The following is a 23777-nucleotide window of genomic DNA, read 5'->3' as shown; positions in this document are numbered from 1 at the left end:
ACTGCTTGGTTGTGCTAAAATAATTACATGAAATATTTTGCCCTTCCCTATCCAAAATACCTTTAATTTAAATACTTACTCTGAGCCTGCAGCCATTTCCAAGTATGACGTTTCTGCTGTATCAACCCCCAATGGGATCACTATGCTCATGACGTTCGCCTCTGGTAAATTCGATTACTATGGAGTCCTATGCATTGGTATCCAAAACACTGGGGCATGCCAGCCACAGTGCTCATTGCAAACATCTAAGTGCATCCACAAACCCTATTTAAAAGAAAAGGGAACCAAAAGTTAAGAATCATCTTCATATTCCCAGCAACAGTCAACCTATAACAAAGGTAAGTAAAATACATGAAGAAAGCATTCTTTATTGAAATATCAATACCAATTGGAATTTGCTCAAGGGGTCTCTATTTTATTTTTCTGGAATTAAGTTATGAGATTATGATCAAAAGAAAAGTTTCTGAATCATAATCTTCCTTAGGGAATGAATTTAGGATGCCAAAAGAATGATTACTAAGGCATACTGCTTAGTGAGGAACCAACAAATATTATTCATTTTGAAAGATAAAACAGAATTTCTTACAGCACTATCCAAAATTAAGTCTTCTTGATTCAGTAAATGCTTTAACAATAAACTAACAAATATTGAGACTTACTGTGGACTAAGCTTTTACATGGATGGTCTATTTAATCCTCACAACTCTGAGATAGGGATCTCCATTTTATCACCGAGGAATTCAAAAGCAACTAAGGTTAAATAACATAACCAAAGTTGCTCAGTTTAAGAGATAAAACCAGAATTTGAACCAATTCTACTCTATTGTTTATATATTTTTTTTAAAATCTATTTTATTGGTAATAAAGTCAATTGTTTTATACTGGTTGTCATTTTCCATACTACATAAATACATGTATATGGAGGGAGTTTATTTCTCCAGTTTTCTCCCATGAGTTAATGATCCCTAGCACAGACAATTAGAAGAGAAATATACTTGAATATTTTTAAATATTCTTGTCATATACTTGAATACTTATTTTTAAACAAACTTACCATAGTAACAAAAACATATTCAGCTTCCATGTCAATTCTTCTAATCTAAATTCACTGTTTAACACCTGCTATATGTACTATATGTGAAATATCTACTCGAAATATTTTCAGCAATGATACAGTACAACTCGGAACAAAGCAGATAGAGATAACCATATAAACAAGAGAAACAGTCAACACTGTCCCTCTCAGGTTATACCTGAAATACTGAAGAGAAGTGTTTCTTCAAATAGCAATTCTTGTATTTACTTTTAATTTTTACAAGTAAGCTTGAGAATATCTACTCAGGTTAATTCCTATTTCACAGATGATGCAGACTGCGAGCTCATATCTTATGGGAAAAAAATACCAAAATATGGAAATAACGAGGTAACAGTGGTTTGAATTCTCCAAGAAAACGAGCCTTTACTTTTAAACCATGAATAACTGGGGGAGAGCTACTAGATTTCAAGTTATAACAAAAATATACAATAACAGGCAATTGCACTTAAAAGTGAAAAACATGAGCATTGGAGCCTATCTCTAACTCTCTAACAGCAGATGTGTGAGCTAGGCAAGTTATTTAACCACTCTAAGCCTCAGGTTCCTGTTTATAAAATGGATATATATCCGCCTACGATTTCTGTGAAGAAAATGAAATAATGACTGTAAAGCATTTCATACACTGCATTATGCATATTTAGCAATCAATAAGCGGTAGTCACATAAGAAGAGTTGCTCTTATTTCATAACCAAAAAACTGTGTGGATAAAAAAACTCTTTAGCTCTCATTTAAAGAGAATCTTCTAATAGTTTTTGAAAATAAAGTATGTAATTATGGTTCTCTATTTGCTACGATTTTACAGCTTTCACCAAATTAAAATCATCCTCTTAAAAAAAAAAATCATTCTCTAAAAACAATTAAAGCAGGGTAAGAAAAAGGAAAAACTGCCCTACCTCCTTTTCTGCACCTGCGACTGTTTTAGAATTACTAAAAAAAGTATATTTTTACTATACTTTTTTTTTACTACAAAAAGCTATATTTATTAACCTGCACAAAGCTATAAAATTATGAAATTAGATTCTAAGTGACAACATGCAAGCAACATATAAATCAAATGTTATATTATTCTGTATTTCTTTAAAATACTGAAAACTTGGACCTAAGAACAGATAATTAAAATTTAAAAAAAAATTCTCCTCCTGTTGGTACCATCTAGTTGGTAGAAGTTTTCTTCAGCTCAGCTTATCTTAACATTAGACTCATAGGAAATCTTATATTTTAGGTATATGTTGTTAAATATTTAGTTGTATGTTTTTTCTTAAAACCAGAGGCAGAAACTAGAAAGCAGAAGTCAAATGATTATGTATTCTTTTAGGTAACTGAGTAATATTTCCAACCTAAAACAATTTATTTGAATACGTATTTAATAGTGTCCCCATCTTTATATAAATATACAGTCCTCAATAAACACTATATTTCAGCTGTTTTTAAATAGCAGTGAAGAGCTTGCCATAAGCTTATTTCAGACAATGGCTTATATTTTTGTGATTACTGCCTGTCTCTCAAATCCTGCACAGTGCGTAGAACATAAAAGGCACTCTACAAAGAACTGGTGAATGAATTAGAGCACCCAGGATGAAACTGCAGTTCTGGCCTCATTAACCAAATGAGTTGTCAACCTATACAATTACGCGCTATAAAAACAACCACATGACACCTTTTCCAGAAATGCATCTCTCATCTAGAATCACAGAAGCTCATCCCCAGGATAACAACTCATCATCACATCTGTAACAGAACCACAGACTCTGAGTTTGATTCAGCAAACAAGATGATCTCACAAATTTACTCACAAGAGGTAAGAAGGCAAGAGGTCATATCTATTGAGACCATAAAGTGGCAAATATTTCACTATATTCATTAATATCAAAAACTCCATAGCCAGAAAACTCACACTGTTTAAAAATCCAGCTGATACTTAAAGCATAAATTTATTAGGGTCTTTAAAAATAAGAAAAAAAGAAAGGGAAAGACAATGTAGTAAACAGAAAAGATGTGAGCTTATAACATAGGCATAACTAGAGAAAAACAATTCAACACAATACAAACAACTACCACAAAGCTCTCATATCTTACATGTGAACAAAAAACTGGTTATACAACTGGCAAGTAAAATATATACAAAATACATTGAGAATAAATGGCAGCCATTAAAGAAATAATATAAAAGGAAATACCATGAGATGTCTGGTAAATCTGAGGTCCAAGAAAGAATAAATGTCTTCACAAAACCTGCTATCCAGAACAGACCTAGAAACCAAGTGAACACAGGAGTATTGAGCTGTTTATAAATGGCATAAAATTATAGGTATTGATACTTCTGTCTAACGTGGAACCTAAAGTCAAAGGGACTCAAATAAAGACAGCAGCTGATTCTTAAAAAAATAAATTTATTCTTCACTCTTTTATACAAATGAATGTAAACACAAGTAAAGGAAACAATGCTAAATACCAAATCAAACTGGAAAGAAACTGGGAAAAAACGATATTAAAAACAAATTTAGGGGAATTCCCTGGTGGTTCAGTGATTAGGACTCCGCACTTTCACTGCTGAGGTGTGGGTTCAATCCCTAGTCAGGGAACTAAGATCCCACAAGCCTCCTGGCACGGCCAAAAAAACACACAAAAAAACAAAAAATACAAAACAAACAAAAAAGAAAACAAACAAAACAACCCCACAGATTTAGCAGAGGCATTGATACCAAAACAAAACCAAACAAAACCCTAGAGTAGGAAAAATGAAATAAAAGGCAAGAAGGAAAAGCAATTAAATTAGAAAACAGTTTATCAGAAGAACTGGAAAACTGAGGCTGCTTTTAAGACCACATTAAGAAGTTCAAAAAACAAAAAAATACCACTGAAAAGATAAATATGATACCCAAAAGGCAAAAAAGATGAAAATATGAGGAAAATTTTTTTTCTAAAATTACAAATAAAGGGCCCAACCCAATTTAACATAATCTCTTTGAGGAAAGGGTCATTTATTATTACCTTTCAATCCTTAATAAACACCTTACAAAGAGCTCAATAAATATTTAATATTAAATCCATGTTTACATTTTGGACATATAACAAGAGAATAAGCAGGTGAATCTGGGGCTGAATTACTAATAGAAATGAAACAAAGAAACTTGAAAGAAGTTGTGAGGTACCACATAACTGAGATTTTCTTATAAATCAGAAATTAAACTGCCCTCATTAATCATTTATAATTTTAATTTTACTTATAGCTGTTGACTAAGGTATAACAAAAAAGGATACTAGTTATCAAAATCTATTACCAAGTTACTACCTATGAAACTTTGGTCAACTCATTTCACTATTCTGGGTTTCAACTATAAATGGAGGCAGGTTAGGCTGATGATCTTACAGTTTAAATTTTACAATCACAAGTACATTAACAGATTAGTCCTGATAATCAAAATGACAGATAAATATCAGATTCTAAAAAGAATAATAGAATGAATTATGTATTTCTCTAACTGGGTTAATGTTAGTATTAGCCAGTGCTCTATAAGCACTTACCTGATACTCAAACGTCCCCAAATAGAGGTTATAATAATAATGATGATAAATACTGCTTACAATGTTTAATCCTCACAATGAGCCTATGGCATAGGTACATTTATTACCCCATTTTACAGATAAGGCAGAGAAGTTAAACTTTTCCAAAGTCCCATAGCTAATAAATAGAAGAATCAAGTTTTGAACCCTAACAGTCTGATTCCAGAACCTACACAGTAGTTTCCCTGAAATTAAAATTTGCCAGATGGTTGGTAAAATAAATAAAATAAAATCCAGAATTTACAGTTAAGGGGGAAAAACTGACAACTGCCTCTCTCAAAAAGAGGACAAATTAAATAACTACATAACTGTTTCACTGCAGAACATATGGATTGCATTCACTCTGGCACACTAAATGAAACAACAGTAACAAAACCTACTTTGCTCCTCCCCGAAACCTAATCTACTTAATAAACCTACATGCATTCCACAGCAATGCATTAAAACACTACAAAGTAAGTAAAGATGCATGGGCTCAAAGTCTAAAATTTGCATTTAAAATATTTCAGGGACAGTGCAAAGCACATACTCAAAGGATAAAAATATTTAAATTCCCTATCATTTTTCAGGAACAAACAGATGCCTTGCTAGTGAATTGAAAGCAACCCAAAAGTTAAGGGAACCAGGCTCCAAATTTGAGATTACTAATGTATACATAAGTATACTCAATTCCTTATATAGAACTATTTGTTAAGCAAAGACCACCTATCTAACCAGTTGAATTTTTTTTTTTTTTTTTTTGTGGTACGCGAGCCTCTCACTGTTGTGGCCTCTCCCGCTGGGGAGCAGAGGCTCCAGACGCGCAGGCTCAGCGGCCATGGCTCACGGGCCCAGCCGCTCCGGATCTTCCCGGACCGGGGCAAGAACCCGTGTCCCCTGCATCGGCAGGTGGACTCTCAACCACTGCGCCACCAGGGAAGCCCTAACCAGTTGAATTTTAACTTGAGTATCCCTTTGATAACCATTTCATTCCTAGAGATAAAGAATTTCACCAATTCAACTTACACTATAATCTTTTTTTTTTTTTTTTTTCTTTTTTTCGGTACTTGGGCCTCTCACTGTTGTGGCCTCTCCCATTGTGGAGCACGGGCTCCGGACGCGCAGGCTCAGCGGCCATGGTTCACGGGCCCAGCTGCTCCGCGGCATGTGGGATCTTCCCAGACCGGGGCACGAACCTGTGTCCCCTGCATCGGCAGGCGGACTCTCAACCACTGTGCCACCAGGGAAGCCCACTATAATCTTTTATAGCAAATAAACTCTCCATTTAAAAAAATCTTTCTTCTGGTAGTCAAGATTAATGTTGATGGACCTACATGAAAAATGGAAACCTATATATGAAATTCAATGTTCAAAACACACAGTTTCTGGCTCTACACGAGAGTTCCACAGTTTCACCATATCATATTTTAGTACAATTCCAACCACTAGTACTAAATTCAATATCAAAATAGCAATGCTTCAGTTTTAACACTCTGCCACCTATTAATAACGGTTACTTATTCTCTTGAAGCCTTAGTTCCTCATCTGTAAATAGGAATAATCATAAAACATATTTCTGAATTGTTTCAAGGAATCTGTGTGCCACTCAGTTAAGTATTAGCTATGATAACCAGATAACATTTCTGGGAATTAAATATTTAGGAAAAGTCCTTAAAAAGATGAGTATCGGACCATATGGTATCACTTATGACATCACTGGAATCTAAAACATGATACAAATGAACTTATTTACAAAACAGAAACAGACTCACAGACATAAAAAACAAATTTATGGTTACCAAAGGGAAAGGGGGCTGGGGAGGAATAAATTAGGAGTTTGGGATTAGCAGACACCAACTACTATATATAAAATAGATAAACAACAAGATCCTACTGTATAGCACAGGGAACTATATTGAATATTCTGTAATAAACTGTAACAGAAAAGAAAAAAAAAAGTATTGGAGAACAATTCTCAGCTATTATACTTGTAAAAGTCAAGTAAACTATTAAGAATTTCTGATCTATTCTAGAATCCATTCTTGTCAGTAAAGGAGAAAGGATGCTTCTGTGTTGGACTGCAAATCAGAGAATGTGACAGAAGTAGCTTCACTTAAAAAGGCAACAGCCAGGGACTTCCCTGGCAGTCCATCCACTAAGACTCCACGCTTCCACTGCAGGGGGCCCGGCTTTGATCCCAGGTGGGGGAACTAAGATTCCGCATGCTGTGTGGTATGGCCAAAAAAAGAAGAAGGGAAAAAAAAAAAAAAGGCCAACAGCCAAACCTCTTTATTATAAACTCTAAACATACTGTTTCGATTATTTTCTTAAAATAAAAACAAAGTAATGGTTAAAATAACTAGGGCATCAGGCCCTTGAAATCCTTTTTACAGAATTTTTGTCAAAACAAGATTGGCTCTAGTAAGAGTAAATTCTTTAAAGAATAAGCCAATGCCAACCCTCATGATATTACCCAACAAGCACTAAACCACCCCTATACAGTTAAGAATGAAGCATTTTCCCAAATCAGCCAGTATTTGGCATTATTTCACACTGGCTTACCTTGCAACCCAGTTTACCTTATCTTCAGCTCACTAGAGATTTGATATTGTAATCAAAATAAAGTATCAAGAAGTACAACCTTAAAAAAAAATGAATACAAAGAGTGAGGCTTAGTGTAAATTTTGGTTGATAATGATGTGCCAATGTTGATTCATAGAATTTAACAAATGTACCATAATGATGAGAAATGTTGATGGTGAATATGATATTCTGAACTGTTTGGCATCAAATAATGGGGTACCACTCTAACAGGGTTTGGGGAAGCTATGCTGAACACCAATTCTTCAACCTGTCAAAGTACTGGTACACTCCTCCATTACCACCCCAAAACAACCTTGAATTAAAATAATTAATTTCAATACTAACCAGTTTTTTAATGTACCACGCCATTATTTTAAAACAGTATTCATCATTCCCTAAAGTGTTGGAGGTCACTAACCTCTGGTGTAAAATCTAATAAAATGCAGCCTTTGAAGCAATTCAGTGATTGGTAACTGGTTAGTCTCCGGGTGCAAATGTACAATTTCTGTTTCCTACACACACAAACTATTTTTAGAATGAGTTCAGTCTTTGTTCATACCCGACTATGTAAGTAACAAAAGTGATTTCATTCTAAACAGTTACCTATTCCCACTTTCTACTTGCCATGTGGCCCACGACTATATGTCGTAGAATGTACTGCTTGATACACAAGCACAGAAGAAAAAGAATCTTCAAATTTAAGAATTTCACCTTCCCAATTCCTTAAAATCTTACTTTTATGTACAAAAGTAATGAGTACTGTAAAGCATAACACCACATAACTTCAGTGGGTTCTAAACCTTCCTTTAGTTAAAAAAAAAACAAACAAAATTGCTGTCTACATGAGCAATTTTTAAACTGTGCTCCCAACAGTCCTAACAGAGTTGGGAACTGAGATAATAAAAGAAAACAGAGTCAGGGAAGTTAACAAAAGAAAATGAGAGACAATATGTTCTGTAGATTTAAAAGGAAAAGTCTGAAGCTGCATGTTCTATGGGGTAGCTACTAAGTGAGAAAATAACATTAAGTGGAACACTACTTAGCATTATAAAGGAATGAACTACAGATACATGCAACACCTTGGATGAATCTCAAGGAAACTGTACTGAGTGAAACAAAGCCAATCTCAAAAATGTCACACATACTGTATAATTTCATTTATCTAACATTCTTGAATGACAAATTATAGAAACAGAGAATAGTGTGGTAGTAAGAGTGCAACACCAGGGATCCTTGTGGTGATGGAACTGTTCTGTATCTTAACTGTGGTGGTGGAGATACGAACCTACATATGATAAAAATGAAAAGAACTATATACACACAACACACACACAAGTAAACCTGGGGAAATCTGAACATAATGGGTGAACTGAATCAATGTCAATATTGTGGTCATATTGTGCTACAGTTTTGCAAGATGTTACCACTGAGGGAAACCAGGGAAAGGATACAGAATTTCTCTCTATTTATTTCTTACAATTGCCTCAAAATTAAAACTTTTAAAAGTGACATTAAAATTGTGGCCTTCAAACTTTGACTATTGATAGAAACTTTCCTACAAATAAAATCTTACACAAAAATCTAATCATCTATTTTTATTCTAGGATTTAAAAAACGTTTTAATCTCCTATGCTTTTCCCAGTGATTGCTAGTGTCAACTTTAAATGTTGTGTTAAGGAGGCTACAGCCAGATACAAACGGGAGGTGGCCCCAGTGATTAATGATATTTGCTAATGGGCACAGTAGGCCCATTATTTGCTTTTTTACTTCATTATTTGCTATGTCTGCAGTTAAAGAAGGTGGCAAGGGAATGTCCCTGCCTGAACATCCTCCCACCTACCAGTTAAGTTCCATTAAAAACCTAAGAATTCCTGGAGAATAGTTTGAAAATCATTGGCTAAAAGAAAATACTTACTGACTCAACATGTGACATAAAAACCTTATCGCACTGGTAAATTCTCTTGTCCAAAAGCAAAAAACAAAAACAAACAAACAAAAACACAGTCTTCCAAAAAGTAGTGTTAAAACATTGTAGTTAAAAATCAAACAAAATCAACAATAAAAATCCTGCATTTATCTTTTAGTCACTCAACCTATACAATCAAGCTGGTTCATCCTTGCCTTTTTAGCCTTCAAATAAGTATGTCACCAGGAAAGGGCATACTTTTTGACTGAAACAAACTTGGCAATAATTTTATTCTCTCATTCTTGATTCTAATCTCAAGCAAAATAATGTCCTCACTCTTCAGGATGAACTAAGTATTCCTTCTATCACTATTTTAATCATTTCTTTTAGTCTGAACCTTGAATCCTCTCATTTCCCTATAGAAAAACAATGTGCATCAAATCTAATTAATTAATAGGATTTAAACAAATCTTTCTGATCCTACTGTCTACATTTTCTTACCTCAGACCTAGGCTACCAGAATAAGTTTCTAAGTAGTCTCTTGCCCTATTCTGACTTGACCTTTAAACCAGTGGTTCTCAAACATAGATCCACAAAATGCCACTTTTAATATACCTGGGGTTAGGGGCTGAAAATAACAGATACATAGGCCTCACCCTAGAGATTCTGGTTAAGTACGTCTGGGATGTGGCCTGGATGTCTTAAAAAAAAAAAAAAGAAGAAGAAAGACATTTGCTCCAGTGCTCTATTTTAGAACACTTGCTGAAACACTGAATATACTTCAAAGCCCACTAGTTTCCTAATTTTGCCCTCTTCAAAAAAGCATAATAGCAGGCTTCCCTGGTGGCGCAGTGGTTGAGAGTCCGCCTGACAAAGCAGGGGACACGGGTTCGTGGCCCGGTCCGGGAAGATCCCACATGCCGCTGAGTGGCTGGGCCTGTGAGCCATGGCCGCTGAGCCTGCGCGTCCGGAGCCTGTGCTCCGCAATGGGAGAGGCCACAACAGTGAGAGGCCCGCGTACTGCAAAAAAAAAAAAAAAAAAAAAAAAGCATAATAGCTCACAGTAATAACAGATTCCTAATCTTGGCATTATCAGGTTACCCTGTTCCATACTAATATCCCAATATATAAATCCACTGATTATGTCAGTCTTTTTGTGATTGTTGGCATATCCTTGTTCATTCTCCTTCAAGTTTTCAAAAGTCATTTTCCTCTTTTTATATCCATCCCACTCTATAAATAAAAATCTTATTAAACCTTCGAGGATTGTTCAAGTACCAGCACTTCCTTGAAGCCTCAACTTCCCAACTTTGACACCTCTGCCACAAAACTAGCTTTGAGATCTCCAGCAGATCAACCTCCTGAGCACTGTTTCCTTATCTGCAAACAGTAATTTGACTACATTAACTCAAAAGACTGTTACAGCTATAAGGCCTCTTATACACTAATCTCTTCCCTTCTTAACTTCCCAAAGAATATATTAGTTACATTTTTTTAACCACTGGTTTATATTTTGACACACTTTTTGGAAACAAATGTTAGATATACAGCTTCCACAAATAGATCATCTACTTCACTCTATAGCAAGAACTGAAATATTTATATATTAGCTCTCAAAGCTTGGAACATAGTGGCTAAGATACCACCTAAGTTATTCTTGCTTAAACCACACTTTCTTTAACACATTTAATCCTCTCCTCTCCTTTTAGATGAACGTGAACATACCTTAAAAACAAAACAAAAAAATCTGCCATTAAAGAATGTTAGTGACTGATTTCCTTTTGGAACCTTTTTTTAATTGCTTCCTTCTCCCTTATTACTCTAAAATCTGGTTGTCCTTTAAGGCTCAATCCTCCCCATTATTAGTCTCCACGAATCTTGGATATAACCATTAATTCCTGATTTCCTATTCCTAGCCATCTACAAGATATATATCTATTCAAATACCTGCCATCACTACAAAAATCAAACTGAATCTTTTTCACACATCTTCTTCCATTCCATTTTTTATTAGTACCCTTTTCTCCCAGTGCTCTTTTTAATCGTTCTTTTCTCTAGTCTATTACATTTGCTCACCCAGTCTTCTGTGCCTCCCCAGTGTTTCAGATTCACTCTTCCTCAATTTCTGTGGCCCCCACCACGATCTTCATCATCTGAATAATTTCCAACAATCAACAACTCTTCCAGCTTATCACTATCAAGTTCTGAGTACTTTGTCTCCAAACAATGGAAGAAATCTTGAGTGTTAAGCATTTCTCCCCCCAGACTATGGCAACTATTCTTTCAAAATATAATGAATTCAAATTCATTCATTTAACATACTTATTGCGCATATACTATTCCCTAGATACTGTTCTAAGTGCTGGGTATGAGCAGTGAACAAAATTAAGCTGCCCTTCCTTCTAGAGTAATGAAAACAAAACCAAAAATAAACAAATGGGACCTAATGAAACTTAAAAGCTTTTGCACAGCAAAGGAAACCATAAACAAGGCAAAAAGACAACCCTCAGGATGGGAGAAAATTAAGTTGCCCTTAAGACACCTCAAATGAGCTATGACAATCTAATATAATCAAGGGTATCTTAGAATAGTTTTCTTAAGTAACTGCCTTGGATTAGAAATTTGGGTATTCTCATTACCTTGCCAAGAACTAGTCCTTTTTAAGGATCAGTGGAAAGCTATGATGATTTTCAAATGACTTGAATTAAAATTCTTGATCAGTCACTCTTTAGCTATGTGACCCTCAGTCTCTCTAGGCTTCTCAAGAAAAATGGGTAAAAGATCTACCTGCAGAGTTGCTGTGCAGAGAAAATAAGATATGTAAATACACTGTAGATACTCATTTATGGATGTCAGTGTTGTGCCTCTTAGAATTAAAGCTATGAAGTTTATATTTTCCAATCCAAAGATAATTTAATCAATTCCAGTCAAAATATCGTTGGCTACCAAGGACATACAAATGGTGAAAGAACACGTGAAAGAACAAATGGTTAAAGAATATATCTGTTTAAAATATTTACTTTTGGGCTTCCCTGGTGGCGCAGTGGTTAAGAATCCACCTGCCAATGAAGGGGACATGGGTTCAAGCCCTGGTCCGGGAAGATCCCACGTGCTGCAGAGTAACTAAGCCAATGTGCCACAACTACTGAGCCTGCGTTCTAGAGCCCGCGAGCCACAACTACTGAAGCCCGTGCTCCACAACAAGCGAAGTCACTGCAATGGGAAGCCCACGCACCGCAACAAAGAGTAGCCCCCACTCGGCGCAACTGGAGAAAGTCCATGCGCAGCAACAAAGACACAACACAGCCAAAAAATAAATAAATAAATAAATACATTTAAAAATTTACTATCAAATCTTAAGTCTAAAATAAGAGTACTTTAATTTCTAAGTATCTAACAACCTACAAAGTCAGCAAGAGACCAAAATGAATAAAAAAAGGAAAAATACTTTCCATGTTTAAACCGTTTACTTTTATGGAATTTTTCCCAGTCCTTTGATCCCAGGGCTTACAGTATTCAAAGATCAGCTTCCCCCTCTTCATATGTTAATATGAAAACAAAAACCAAAACCTAGAAATGGAGGACTGGTGTATTACTACTAGAGAGTTGAAACTTAGAGAAAAAGTCTATGCATCTTACTCAAAAATGAATTATGGCACTAACAGATCTAAGTCTCTATTAGAAAAGCTTTTAGAGGCATATAATCACTGAGAAATTTTACAATAAAGAAAAAAATAAAATGTCAAGAATGAAGTTGGTAGATACAACGAGTTCTATAGTGGCCAGTATATTTGCCATAAGACAGGCTGCACCCACTTTCACTTTCAAACTTCATTGTAAAGACCTTTATGTGAAGAGATTAAATGAAAAATAATCCACATGTACTGAGCTGACCAGCCACTCTTATAAAAGTCATTTGAACATGAAGAAGGAAGTTGCTGTGTGAAATCAGGGACCGAATTAGAAATACTTTTGCCCAAATCCATAATGAACAACTTACTTCAATCTATAAGAAGCATAAAACTGAAACTTCTTCTAAGTGATAGTTTAGGCTATACCAGCAGAATGTCTTCCGAAATCTCCACCATGACTCTAGATTAAATTTAAATGATAAATATCACAGCTTCTCAGATACTCTCAAAGTAAATACACAACAAAAGAACTTTCGTGTTTTGGCACAACCACACCACATCCATAAAATCTGCCAGTTTTAACACGAAATTAAAAAATCATGCAGTTACTACATTAATGTATAACTAAAAAGTTACTACTAACATAGAGCAACTAGGTTACAACATACCAAACAATTACAGGCTGAAATTTGAAAATGAAACAAACTGATCCCAGGTATATTGGACAACACAATCATCAGCTATTTCCCTTAGGAAATATGCGCAAGATCAGCAAGCCAAAATTAGTAGCTACCATGATGCTTCCACATAGAGGGCATTCAACTATCTGCCACTAAATGAATCTAATATATAATACTATCAGAGTTAGAAAGGTCCTAAAGAAGAGTACAATTTAAATCTCACAAGATAACAAAGGCTATTGGATCTTAACATATCAATGTATCTGTTAAATTCTAGAGACAAATGAAATCTGTCATTTCATCTAGGTAGGGTCATATAAACCCCATTGGACAAACCTGAGTCTAATTTTGAAAGAACATTTTTAAATCTACAAGATATTAAATGAAAAAAGAAAGTTACAGAATGCAGTTAAGATCCATCCTGTTTTGGATTAAACATTGAAATCAGGATTTATATACAAAAAATAGGGACTAGAAGTTTGAGTTCATCAAAGTCAGTCATTTAACATGGAGAATCAGGAAAAAATTATATATAAATATATATTATTATAAAGACTGTATTTTTAATTTATAATATCATTCATCAATATTTTGGTGTCAAGCCGAAATATTTTTTGAATATGGCTCCCCTAATTCGTATTCTGGGTTCTCGTTCTTGTAGAAACCATATCTATAATGTATTACCTATGGTTTTTGGTTTTAGATTATTCCAAGGTAAGAAATCACCTAGACACTTGTGCAGCCGTGTGAATGTAGACTTCCTTCTAGATTTTTTCTTATTTTTCCCCATAATCTTTTTTTTTTTTTGCGGTACGCGGGCCTCTCACTGTTGTGGCCTCTCCCGTTGCGGAGCACAGGCTCCGGACGCGCAGGCTCAGCGGCCATGGCTCACGGGCCCAGCCGCTTCGCGACATGTGGGATCTTCCCGGACCGGGGCACGAACCGGTGTCCCCTGCATTGGCAGGCGGACTCTCGACCACTGCGCCACCAGGGAAGCCCCCCCATAATCTTTTAGTTGCCTTACCAATACCTAACTTGACAATTTTCTTCAGCAATTAATTTGCCTTTATCAAGTTTTCCAAAGCATTTAACTTAGTTTTCATTTAAACAACTCTCTCTTCACATTCACTTATCTCTGTTTTATGTAATACCTAACTAATATAAACACGAGACAAGTACAATGGGATTAGCCAATTTGGGAACAAACATGACTATTGTGAACATTCAACTCAACTAGTGGCAGCAGCACAGAGTAGTTTATTTACATCATTCAACATGTAATGGGCATCCGTAGTTTTTACAGAAGGAATATTAATCCTGAAGGTTGGTTAAATGAAGGTTAAAGAAACTTCTACAGCATCTACATAAAACACCAAAAGAAAAATACAGAAATTAGAAACAGTCATCACCTCAGCATAAGAGAGAAGCTAAGGATGGGAGTCAGAGACTCACTTTTTTCCTGAAACAACTATAGCAGCAACAACTTATAGAGCTTACCAAGATTTTATACGTATTAACTCATAGAATTTCAAAACAACTCTATATCAACTATATTCCAATTAATAAAAAAGACTCTATAAGATAGGCTCTATTATTATGTTCATTTTGCAGATCAAGAACCTAAGGCACAGGTAAGTAACTTGCCCAAGGTCACATAGGAGTACAACTTAGTTTGAATGCAGTCAAATTAAAGCAGCGTGGTTCGAGAGTTTCTACTCTTCACCCCTCTGCAATACTGCCTCTAAAGAAGTACTGAGTTCTTTTAATAAGCATATATTAATTACCTTCATAATCTTAACAATTTTAAGGAGTAAATAAGCATGTCCTAATATATCACTCCCCAAGGGTAATTTTTCAGTGGCTCTTCCATAAAAGCCACTCTTTTATCCTGGCATTCAAGACTCACCACAACTTGATCCCAATTGGTACTGCTATAATTCCAATCCAAGACTCTTCTAGAAACCAAGAGATCATCTTGAATTGGGATACAGAAAAGCACAAAATATAGAGTCTGACACATGACACTGCACAAAGACCAGTATTTCCTCATTTAGAGAATCCAGAAGCCTGGCTTCTCAAGAGAAGAGTCAGCATGGTTTCAGCATGGAAAAGTATAAAGCACCAAGCATCAGGATCTAAATTTTAATTCTTGATCAACCATAATCTAATATGATCTTGGGAAAATTATTTAACCTCCCTGGGGCTGAGTCTACCTGTAATATAAAAGAGCTAAAATAGTGTAAAAATCAGCTGAGACTAGTACTCAAATGCAAATTCAAGGCCCCTCCAGATGTGATTATGTAGGTCTGGAATGGGGCCCAAGAATGTTCATTTTAATAAGCACTCCATGTAAATGATACATGTGGTCCCTGGGCCACAATAAGAATATTTAAACAAAAGATCTCACAAGTCAATTATAACTCTAGTTTCTTAACTTTAGTCAATAGGGTGCTACTTTACATGTCCAGATTGGGGGTCTGGGCCTAAAAGAAAATCCTCTAATTCATCATGGGACTTGTTTTTGCACCTTTCCCTCTATACTTTTTTAAAACAACGGGCTAAGATTTGGTAATGCTACAAATTGAACTTTCCTTCTCTTAAGATACAGTTGGATACAGTTGATTCAAATGAGTTTTAAGTCAACAAAGCACCTGTAGAATGCTACAAATCCATTGTATCATCTTGTTAATCCTCACTATTCTCAAATATGATCATCTTAATTTTTCTCAGAAGGGAATTTAAGTTTTACAGAATAAAATCTCCACTCTCTAAGTATTCACAACGCTTTTCTTCTACCAGTCCCTCTGAAAATTTCCCAAGAAATTAAATTAATAATTTTCATTCAATATGTTACCCAGGACCTGAATCAGTATAACATTCAAATTATCATCCAAATTCACTACCAATATTTTGCTATCAATGAAAGGAAATATGCCAAATTGATAAAAGTGTCATCACAATGTAATTAAAGTCTGAATATGTGTTTTGTTTCTTGTCCCTTTCTTGTTCTTCTGAACTTCTTTACAATGAGTATGTATTTCTTTCATTACAAGGTTCCAAAAATCATACACTGCTTTGACCTAAGGGTTATAGATGTTTGATGCTCTGCTGTATTACCAGCTTACCAACCCCTTTTTAAAAAGCATTGACTTGTGTATATGGGAAAAAAGAACCTGTCTCAATGATTTCAGGAAAAAATATTTTAACTTTAAAAAAATTACTTAAAGAATTTTTTTTAATGGAAGAAGGGAAATAGCACCACAATTAAAATATGTATTTTTAGCCTTGTGTTAGAAATCAAACTGCTAGCATTAGTAACAAATCATAAACCTAAACAACTGTTAAAGGCTTATTTAGCAATAATTCTAAAAACTGAATGAGGAATTGGAACTACATCATTTAAAAATTTTTTTAACAATCTAAGTACTTAATTTCTGTGTTCTGAATTTCAAATTAGGCTAGATTCAAGAAACTATTTTAAATCCCATTTGTGTGGAAAATCCTGCAGGAATACTATTGATACTATCTAAATTATCTACACTTTTCTTCCTTAAAATTCATTTATTTGTTGTGATTACAAAAGCAACCTATATGCGTTACAGAAAAACCAAAATGGAAAAAGAAACTCCCACAATACCAATTACCCAGAAAAAAACCGCTGCTAAAAACCTTGGTAAATGTGCAGTTACCATAGTAAAAACTTATTCAGGTAAGAATCATCAATAGACACTAAATCTAAGAGAGGAAAGTCTCATGAGGAACAGGATATTTACACAATTTCAAAATATCTCCCCACAAATTACTTAATAATGGCAAAATGAGAAACAGTAAATATACAATGGAGAAACTCCTCAATACCTTTACCAAGCAATCAAAACGAACATACTGGTAGTGGGCAAACATCAAGTGCCTCCAGATGAGAGAAAAACACATATTACTTATCTAGTGTTCCAGCCCAAAGTGTAAAATCTGAATTTAATTATGAAGAAAACTTAGACAAACCCAAATTGAGAGGAACTGAATAAATATCTAGCCTACCAATGTTATGACAAAAGACTGAGGAACTCTCTTTCAGACTACAGGAAACTAAAGAGACCTAAGAACTAAATGCAATCTACGATCCTGGATTAGCTACTGTACCAGAAAAATATACTAATAAAGGGCATAACTGGGACAACCGATGAAAATGGAATATGGACAATAATCTAGAGAAAAGTATTACACGCATGCTATATTTCCTGAATTTAACCACTCTGGTTACCTAAGAAAAGATGCTTGTTCTTAGGAAATGCATACTTAAGTATTAAGGGCTCTAAGAGGGCATGATGTATGCAATATACTCTCAAATGGTTCAGAATTTTTTTTTTATACGTGCAGAGAGAACAGTATGTAGTGACAAAATGTTAAAAATCAGGGGATCTGGGTGAAGGATATAAGGCAAGTTTATACCATTCATGAAACTTGTCTGGAAGTTTGAAATTATTACAAAATAAAAAATTAACACCTAAAAAAAACCCGTTTTTTTGGAAACACTGGTCAACATTCATATATATTTATATATATATATATATATATATATATATACCATATTTGCATTTTTAAGCTAAAAAATAGGATCATCATTTGATATTAATTATTTAGTTTTAGAGGCCCTCCAAGGTATATCTGAGTATCTGTGGGAAAAAGGCAATTATTTTCAGATGAATTAGAGGTGTTTTTCTTTTGCTCTCCATACAAGGAAACTACTCCCACACACACACACACACACACTCATACCTTAAATACTCACCCCACTACCATCTCCTTAACCAGTCACAGCTAATTAGAGGGATCAAGATGGAGAATACTGGTTCTCTGACACCTTGCCAATTCCTGTAAGGCCTAACTGTACTTTTTCAAATAAGTTCTGTGAGATTTCCCTACAGCCTTATAACAAATCTTTTACTTTAGCTACTTGGAGCTGATTTCTGTTCCTTGCATCCAAACAAATCCTAAAACAGTAGGCTTTTGAGAAATAGAAACAAATGGTGCAAGGGAAACAGCAGCTACTCAAATTAGTCTTTTGTCTGTGCCTCAAAAATAGTGTTTAGGTAGGGGTTTAATGCTAAAATGTAATAAAGCTGTGTCAAATTCAACCAATTATGCAGCTTCATTTAAAGAGAAAAGCAAATAATTCCAAAAGGAACAATCTTACTTTCTCAAGAAGAATTACTATGTATCAGACCAACCGCAGACCCTACTGCCCGGCCATCAATTTATGGCTACCAAAGTATCTTCCCATCTTGAGACTCCCCTGGTGGGGCGGGGTTAAGAATTCGCCTGCCAAAGCAGGGTACACAGGTTCCATCCCTGGTCCAGGAAGATCCCACATGCTGCGTAGCAACTAAGCCCATTTGCCCCAACTACTGAGCCTGTGCTCTAGAACCCACGAGCCACAACTACTGAGCCCACGTACACCTACAGCCCGTGCTCCACAACAAGAGAAGCCACCACAATGAGAAGTGCACACACAGCAATGGAGAGTAGAGAAAGCCCACACATAACAAAGAAGACCCAACGCACCAAAAACAAGTAAATGAATTAATTTTTTAAAAATGTTTAATCATCTTTTGCCACATGATTAAAGATGAAATGGGTTTTCAAATTCCTGAAACTTGTCTTTCTTTAAATGACACACAAAATAAGAGGAATGCAAGAGGTCTCTCTGTAAAATCAAAAATAGAAACTATGACCTCATTATTAGTCTGTGATATAAGAAAAAGTATTAGAAGGGCTTATCTTTCTCACAGATAGTCTCCTGATATGTGAACTTTTGAAAAAACAAACCTGTGTTTTCCGGACAGTATCTTAAGTGATAATGGTTAATTTCCACCACATTCCTCACTTTTTGCCAAAAACCATTTTGACACTAGGCTTTACCTAATTCTTACACCAAACGGTGAGAAAAATGGAAAACATATAGCTCTAAAGTTTAAACTTATTTAGTTTAAATTAATTTATCATGGAAAATTTTGTTAAAGTCTTTAAATAAAAATGTTTTAAGTACTTTTTGAAAATAAAACTCAAAAAAGATTTTAAAAAGTTTTTAATTTTCTGGTCTCAGATAAAATGTTAGATAACATAATTATGTGAACTTGAAATTATCTTATAAATACCACAAACCAAAACTAACTCAATCCCACTGTTATATTACTTAGCTTCTGCCACAGGCTCAGACCTTAAATGGTGCACCCGTGTTGGTTATAACACAGGTGTGATTACTCAATATTATCTTTCTCAATAATAAACCTCAGGACCAAGAATGTTTATACGTTTGGATTAACTCTAAACTGCTCGATCATCTAAGAGTTAGTAGAAAATTATCTCTTCTCCAGTTGTATAAAGAAAGCTGTACTTATCATTTTGTATCTCATGTTGACCTGTATATAGGTCCTTCCTTAAACCCAGATTTCACATTTGAGATAGTTTTAAAACGCAAAAATAGGTATTTTAATTTAAAATGATTGACAAGTAATTATTTACTCATTAAATTATAAATTATTTACTCATTAAAAAGCACAATGTCTGTTTTGATGGCATCTTAATGCAACACACCAAAGAAGACATCTGTGACTGACCTGTTGCATGGAAAATGTCCAACGTCCCTAAAAGCTTAAATAGTTTTGATAAATAACCAAATGAGATTTTCAACAAAGGTATAAAATTTACCTAACAATACTAACATGGCTTTCCTACACAATTTAAAATAAAATTTGATTTATGAGCTATCCACAAGAACTGAACTGATATCAAGCAAAAATACATATCAAGTAAAATATAAAACTATCTTCTTGATTCTGATTTAAGTAAAAAGCGTTCTGGTTACCAATGGTTAATAAAAACCTCTCATATTCTTAAAGATACAAGTACGATCTAATTAACCTAGCCTGAGTCACTACCATTTGATTTTTACTGTGGCACTCATCATAAGTGCTCACAATAACAGAAAACAATTTCTTTTGGTCAACTCCTACCTCTTTACAAAATACTCATCCTTAAATTGCAATGGCAAGACTGTTACCATTAAATACTGTCTACTTCAAAACTTTAGTGCACTAAAAACAATTTTCAACCACAAATATTGCTCTTCCATATTAAATAAATTTTTAGGTAATACAAAAATATTTTTTCGTTCAATATTAAGGAAAAAGGGTGGGATAGGGAGGGTGGGAGGGAGGGAGACGCAAGAGGGAAGAGATATGGGAACATATGTATATGTATAACTGATTCACTTTGTTATAAAGCAGAAACTAACACACCATTGTAAAGCAATTATACCCCAATGAAGATGTTAAAAAAAAATATTACGGAAAAAAATGAGGCTACTCCCTACATTATTATAAAAGAGGCAGTAAAAAAGAGATAATAAGCCACTCCAATTTTAAACCCAGCCTACAAACTGAATAACATTTACACAGCAATATCTCAAATAGTATCTGTCTTGTTATTTTGCCAGTCAACACAAAAAATAATTTTATCACAAAGTAAAAATAATTCTATATTCAACATTAAAAAGTAAATCTCACAGAATACATGTATTTAACATTTATTCTCACACGTGACAAGGAACAGTCCCTGATCACCCTGAATATCTGAGATGTAAATGTGTTCACTTAACAAAAGCTTTAAATTGAACAAAAAATTGGGCACCTACTATCTGCTAAGAATGAATCCTTTGGAGATAGAAGCTATTTTATATATTATTAAAATATTAAAAAAAAAATAAACATAATGTCTCTTAAGAAGATTCCATACTAATATTCCTTAAGCAGTCTTTTGATAGCTCTTCAAAGTCCTGTTGATTTTATACAATACTTTAAACACACAATGGTAGTATACATTTTAAGTCCCAGTAGTAACTTCCAGAAAAGAAGAGCTGTTAGGATTTATAAAATACATTTTAAAAAATAAAACCATAACCTTCTTTAAGAGTTTGATGCATAAAAATGGGCCATATTATTCTTAGAAATAAGAAACCAATTTAATAAGTTCTAATTTCACTAAGACCACTACAGTATATATTGAGAGGAAGAGTTTCTCCTAACTTATTAATTGGCTTTTTGCCTCACTTCCTCATTTTTAGATTCAAGAAATCCTAGAGCTTACTGCGGTATATATGGTAAAAATTCTCCGGCTGGAAGCAGTGAGGAAAACAGACGAGGCAAAATTGTAGAAGAGTTATCAGAGACCTAAAGACTTGAAGAGAAATGAGAAGTCCTGTAAAAGTTCTAAACTTAAATTGAGATCGAAGGGGTCCTGTAACTTATACTGACAACAAAAGGGAAGCATGATCAAAATGTGGTCTCTAAAATTTGCTCTCCAATTACATTATGATCTTCTACAAATCCACTTAAACAGATAAACAACTAATCCCTCAAATTCAGCTATTCTAAGAACAAAGACCATTTGACTAGTTTTGCCCCAAGGCACCAAATGTTTCAAAACTCTCTGGGAACAAAAATTATGCCTCACCTTTTAATAAATTTGCCTTGACAATCCAAAACATAGATAGTCAATTGGGGTATACATGAATAAAAAGCAAACATTTACAACCATGTTATTTATAAAGTACAATATACAAAAAATAAATAAAAAGCCAGACTCACTTTATAGGAACCAAAAACATATCAATACAAACAAAAAGAAACAAACCACAAAGCAATGAAGCAGGCCAGTATGAAGAAAGCTCGTACGACTGAAGGCAGCTTTTCTTATAATTTCTAACTTGATATTGTTTGTTTGAAGCCAAATAAATCCAAATGCCTTATAAGTCTAGACGTGATCAAGGTCAAGATCAACAAAAACGTGTATAAACAGTGTTCCCTCCTCTGGCTATATAAATCAAGTTTTCCCAAGAGTATACTAATTACCTACATTAGATAGTAAGTTTAAAGTACCAACCTTCTGAACCACAGATCTTAACCACTTAGTCTATAAAATAAATGTACAATCTTTACACAGCAGTTAGGGATCTGAATTATATGATCAGTCAGAGCATATGACAAATGAGTACTGACCCCGAGTCCCTACACAAACTTTTCCACCACCCACCAACACTTCATCTTATAAAATATTTCAAAGATTCTAAGTAAAGTTGTATGCTCAGTCTTCCATGATAAAACTCCCTAAGCCGGTAACTTCTACTATTATTTTGTAAATTACAAATTTTTTATCAGTCTAATTCATATATGAACTTCATAAATCTCTTATTCCACTGTAAGTATTTTAGAGCAGAATTTACAATGAAATAAGAGAATCATGAAAGGGTGTATCCTCTCCAACCTTTTTAAGTACTACTGGATTGAAAGGCACTCATCTTCCAGTTGCTCCACAATCAGAATGGTCATTAAATGCCATTAATAGCCCACTCTTAGCTCACTGCTTACTTCAGGCCAAAAAAGATCAACTTCCCACTACAGAGATGAATTCTAATCATTCACACTTTAAAAAATAAAGTTAAATGACGTCATTTAATTTTCTGCCCCAATCTGTAAGATTTTGAAAATAGCATAAAATGGATTCAAAACCCTGTTATGATATGGCTTTTATTTAAAGTCTATTAAAACAGACAAAATTCCACATCCCATAATGGGTAAATAAACGGGCATGTTTGGGAAGGAAAAATATCAAGAGCTAGAGCCTTACTTTTTTACTTACATAATTATAACAGAATGCTGTAAGACAACTGTAAGGGAGCAAAGCATGCAGCTCCACTTTATCAAATACACAAGTTACAAAATTCCTCAGGAATGCTTAAATATATGGGAAAAATGGATGCCAAATATAATAGAAGGACAAGCATCTCCACACCCAGTGAAGTAACAGGTTTAGGCTTGTTTGTACAGCTCCCTAAAAATCTGAAAGATTACAAAAACCAAAATTCACAAAATTGGTCAAAAGTTGGATGGGAAACGTTCCACTCTAGACTAAAATGCCTAATCACACAAAATAGGTTGTACTTACACACTTACTAAACATTTTAATTTACTTTGGCTTATTGAATAAAAGACGCTTTGGATTAAACCAAACAAAAACTATTATTTGCCCCTAAATAATTTTTTTTACTATGTAAGAGCACCTGGCCTCACTACTGAAATTTCTATTAAAAACACCTGAGTGTTTTTATTTTTTCAAAAGTGGTGTCATTTTATTTGCCTCTCAGGAAAAAGCCATAAAATTAATCAACTAAGACACAGCATTGTAATTTGCAGTAAAATCAACACATCTCTGTAAACGGTTTGGGGAAGAAAAAAAGCCCAGCCTTTTCATGTAAACATAATAAGCCTGTAATATGCTG

The 23777-nt window shown here is 34.4% G+C and overlaps 1 protein-coding gene across 1 annotated transcript in view; it reads right to left on the bottom strand.

Annotated features, from left to right (window-relative positions):
- KMT2E (lysine methyltransferase 2E (inactive)) overlaps positions 1-23777 on the bottom strand; it is a 98582-nt gene that overhangs the window by 73138 nt on the left and 1667 nt on the right. The window contains 1 exon segment of the mRNA XM_027123846.1: positions 80-264. Coding sequence (XP_026979647.1) covers positions 80-150 — 71 coding nt within the window. The 5' untranslated portion in view covers positions 151-264.

The sequence above is a fragment of the Aethalodelphis obliquidens genome, unplaced genomic scaffold, assembly GCF_003676395.1.
Source record: "Aethalodelphis obliquidens isolate GAN/ISIS:26980383/991018 unplaced genomic scaffold, ASM367639v1 scaffold27, whole genome shotgun sequence".
Taxonomy (NCBI): domain Eukaryota; kingdom Metazoa; phylum Chordata; class Mammalia; order Artiodactyla; family Delphinidae; genus Aethalodelphis; species Aethalodelphis obliquidens.
The sequence above is the reverse complement of the archived record's forward strand: the minus strand, read 5'-3'. Positions and strand labels throughout refer to the sequence as shown.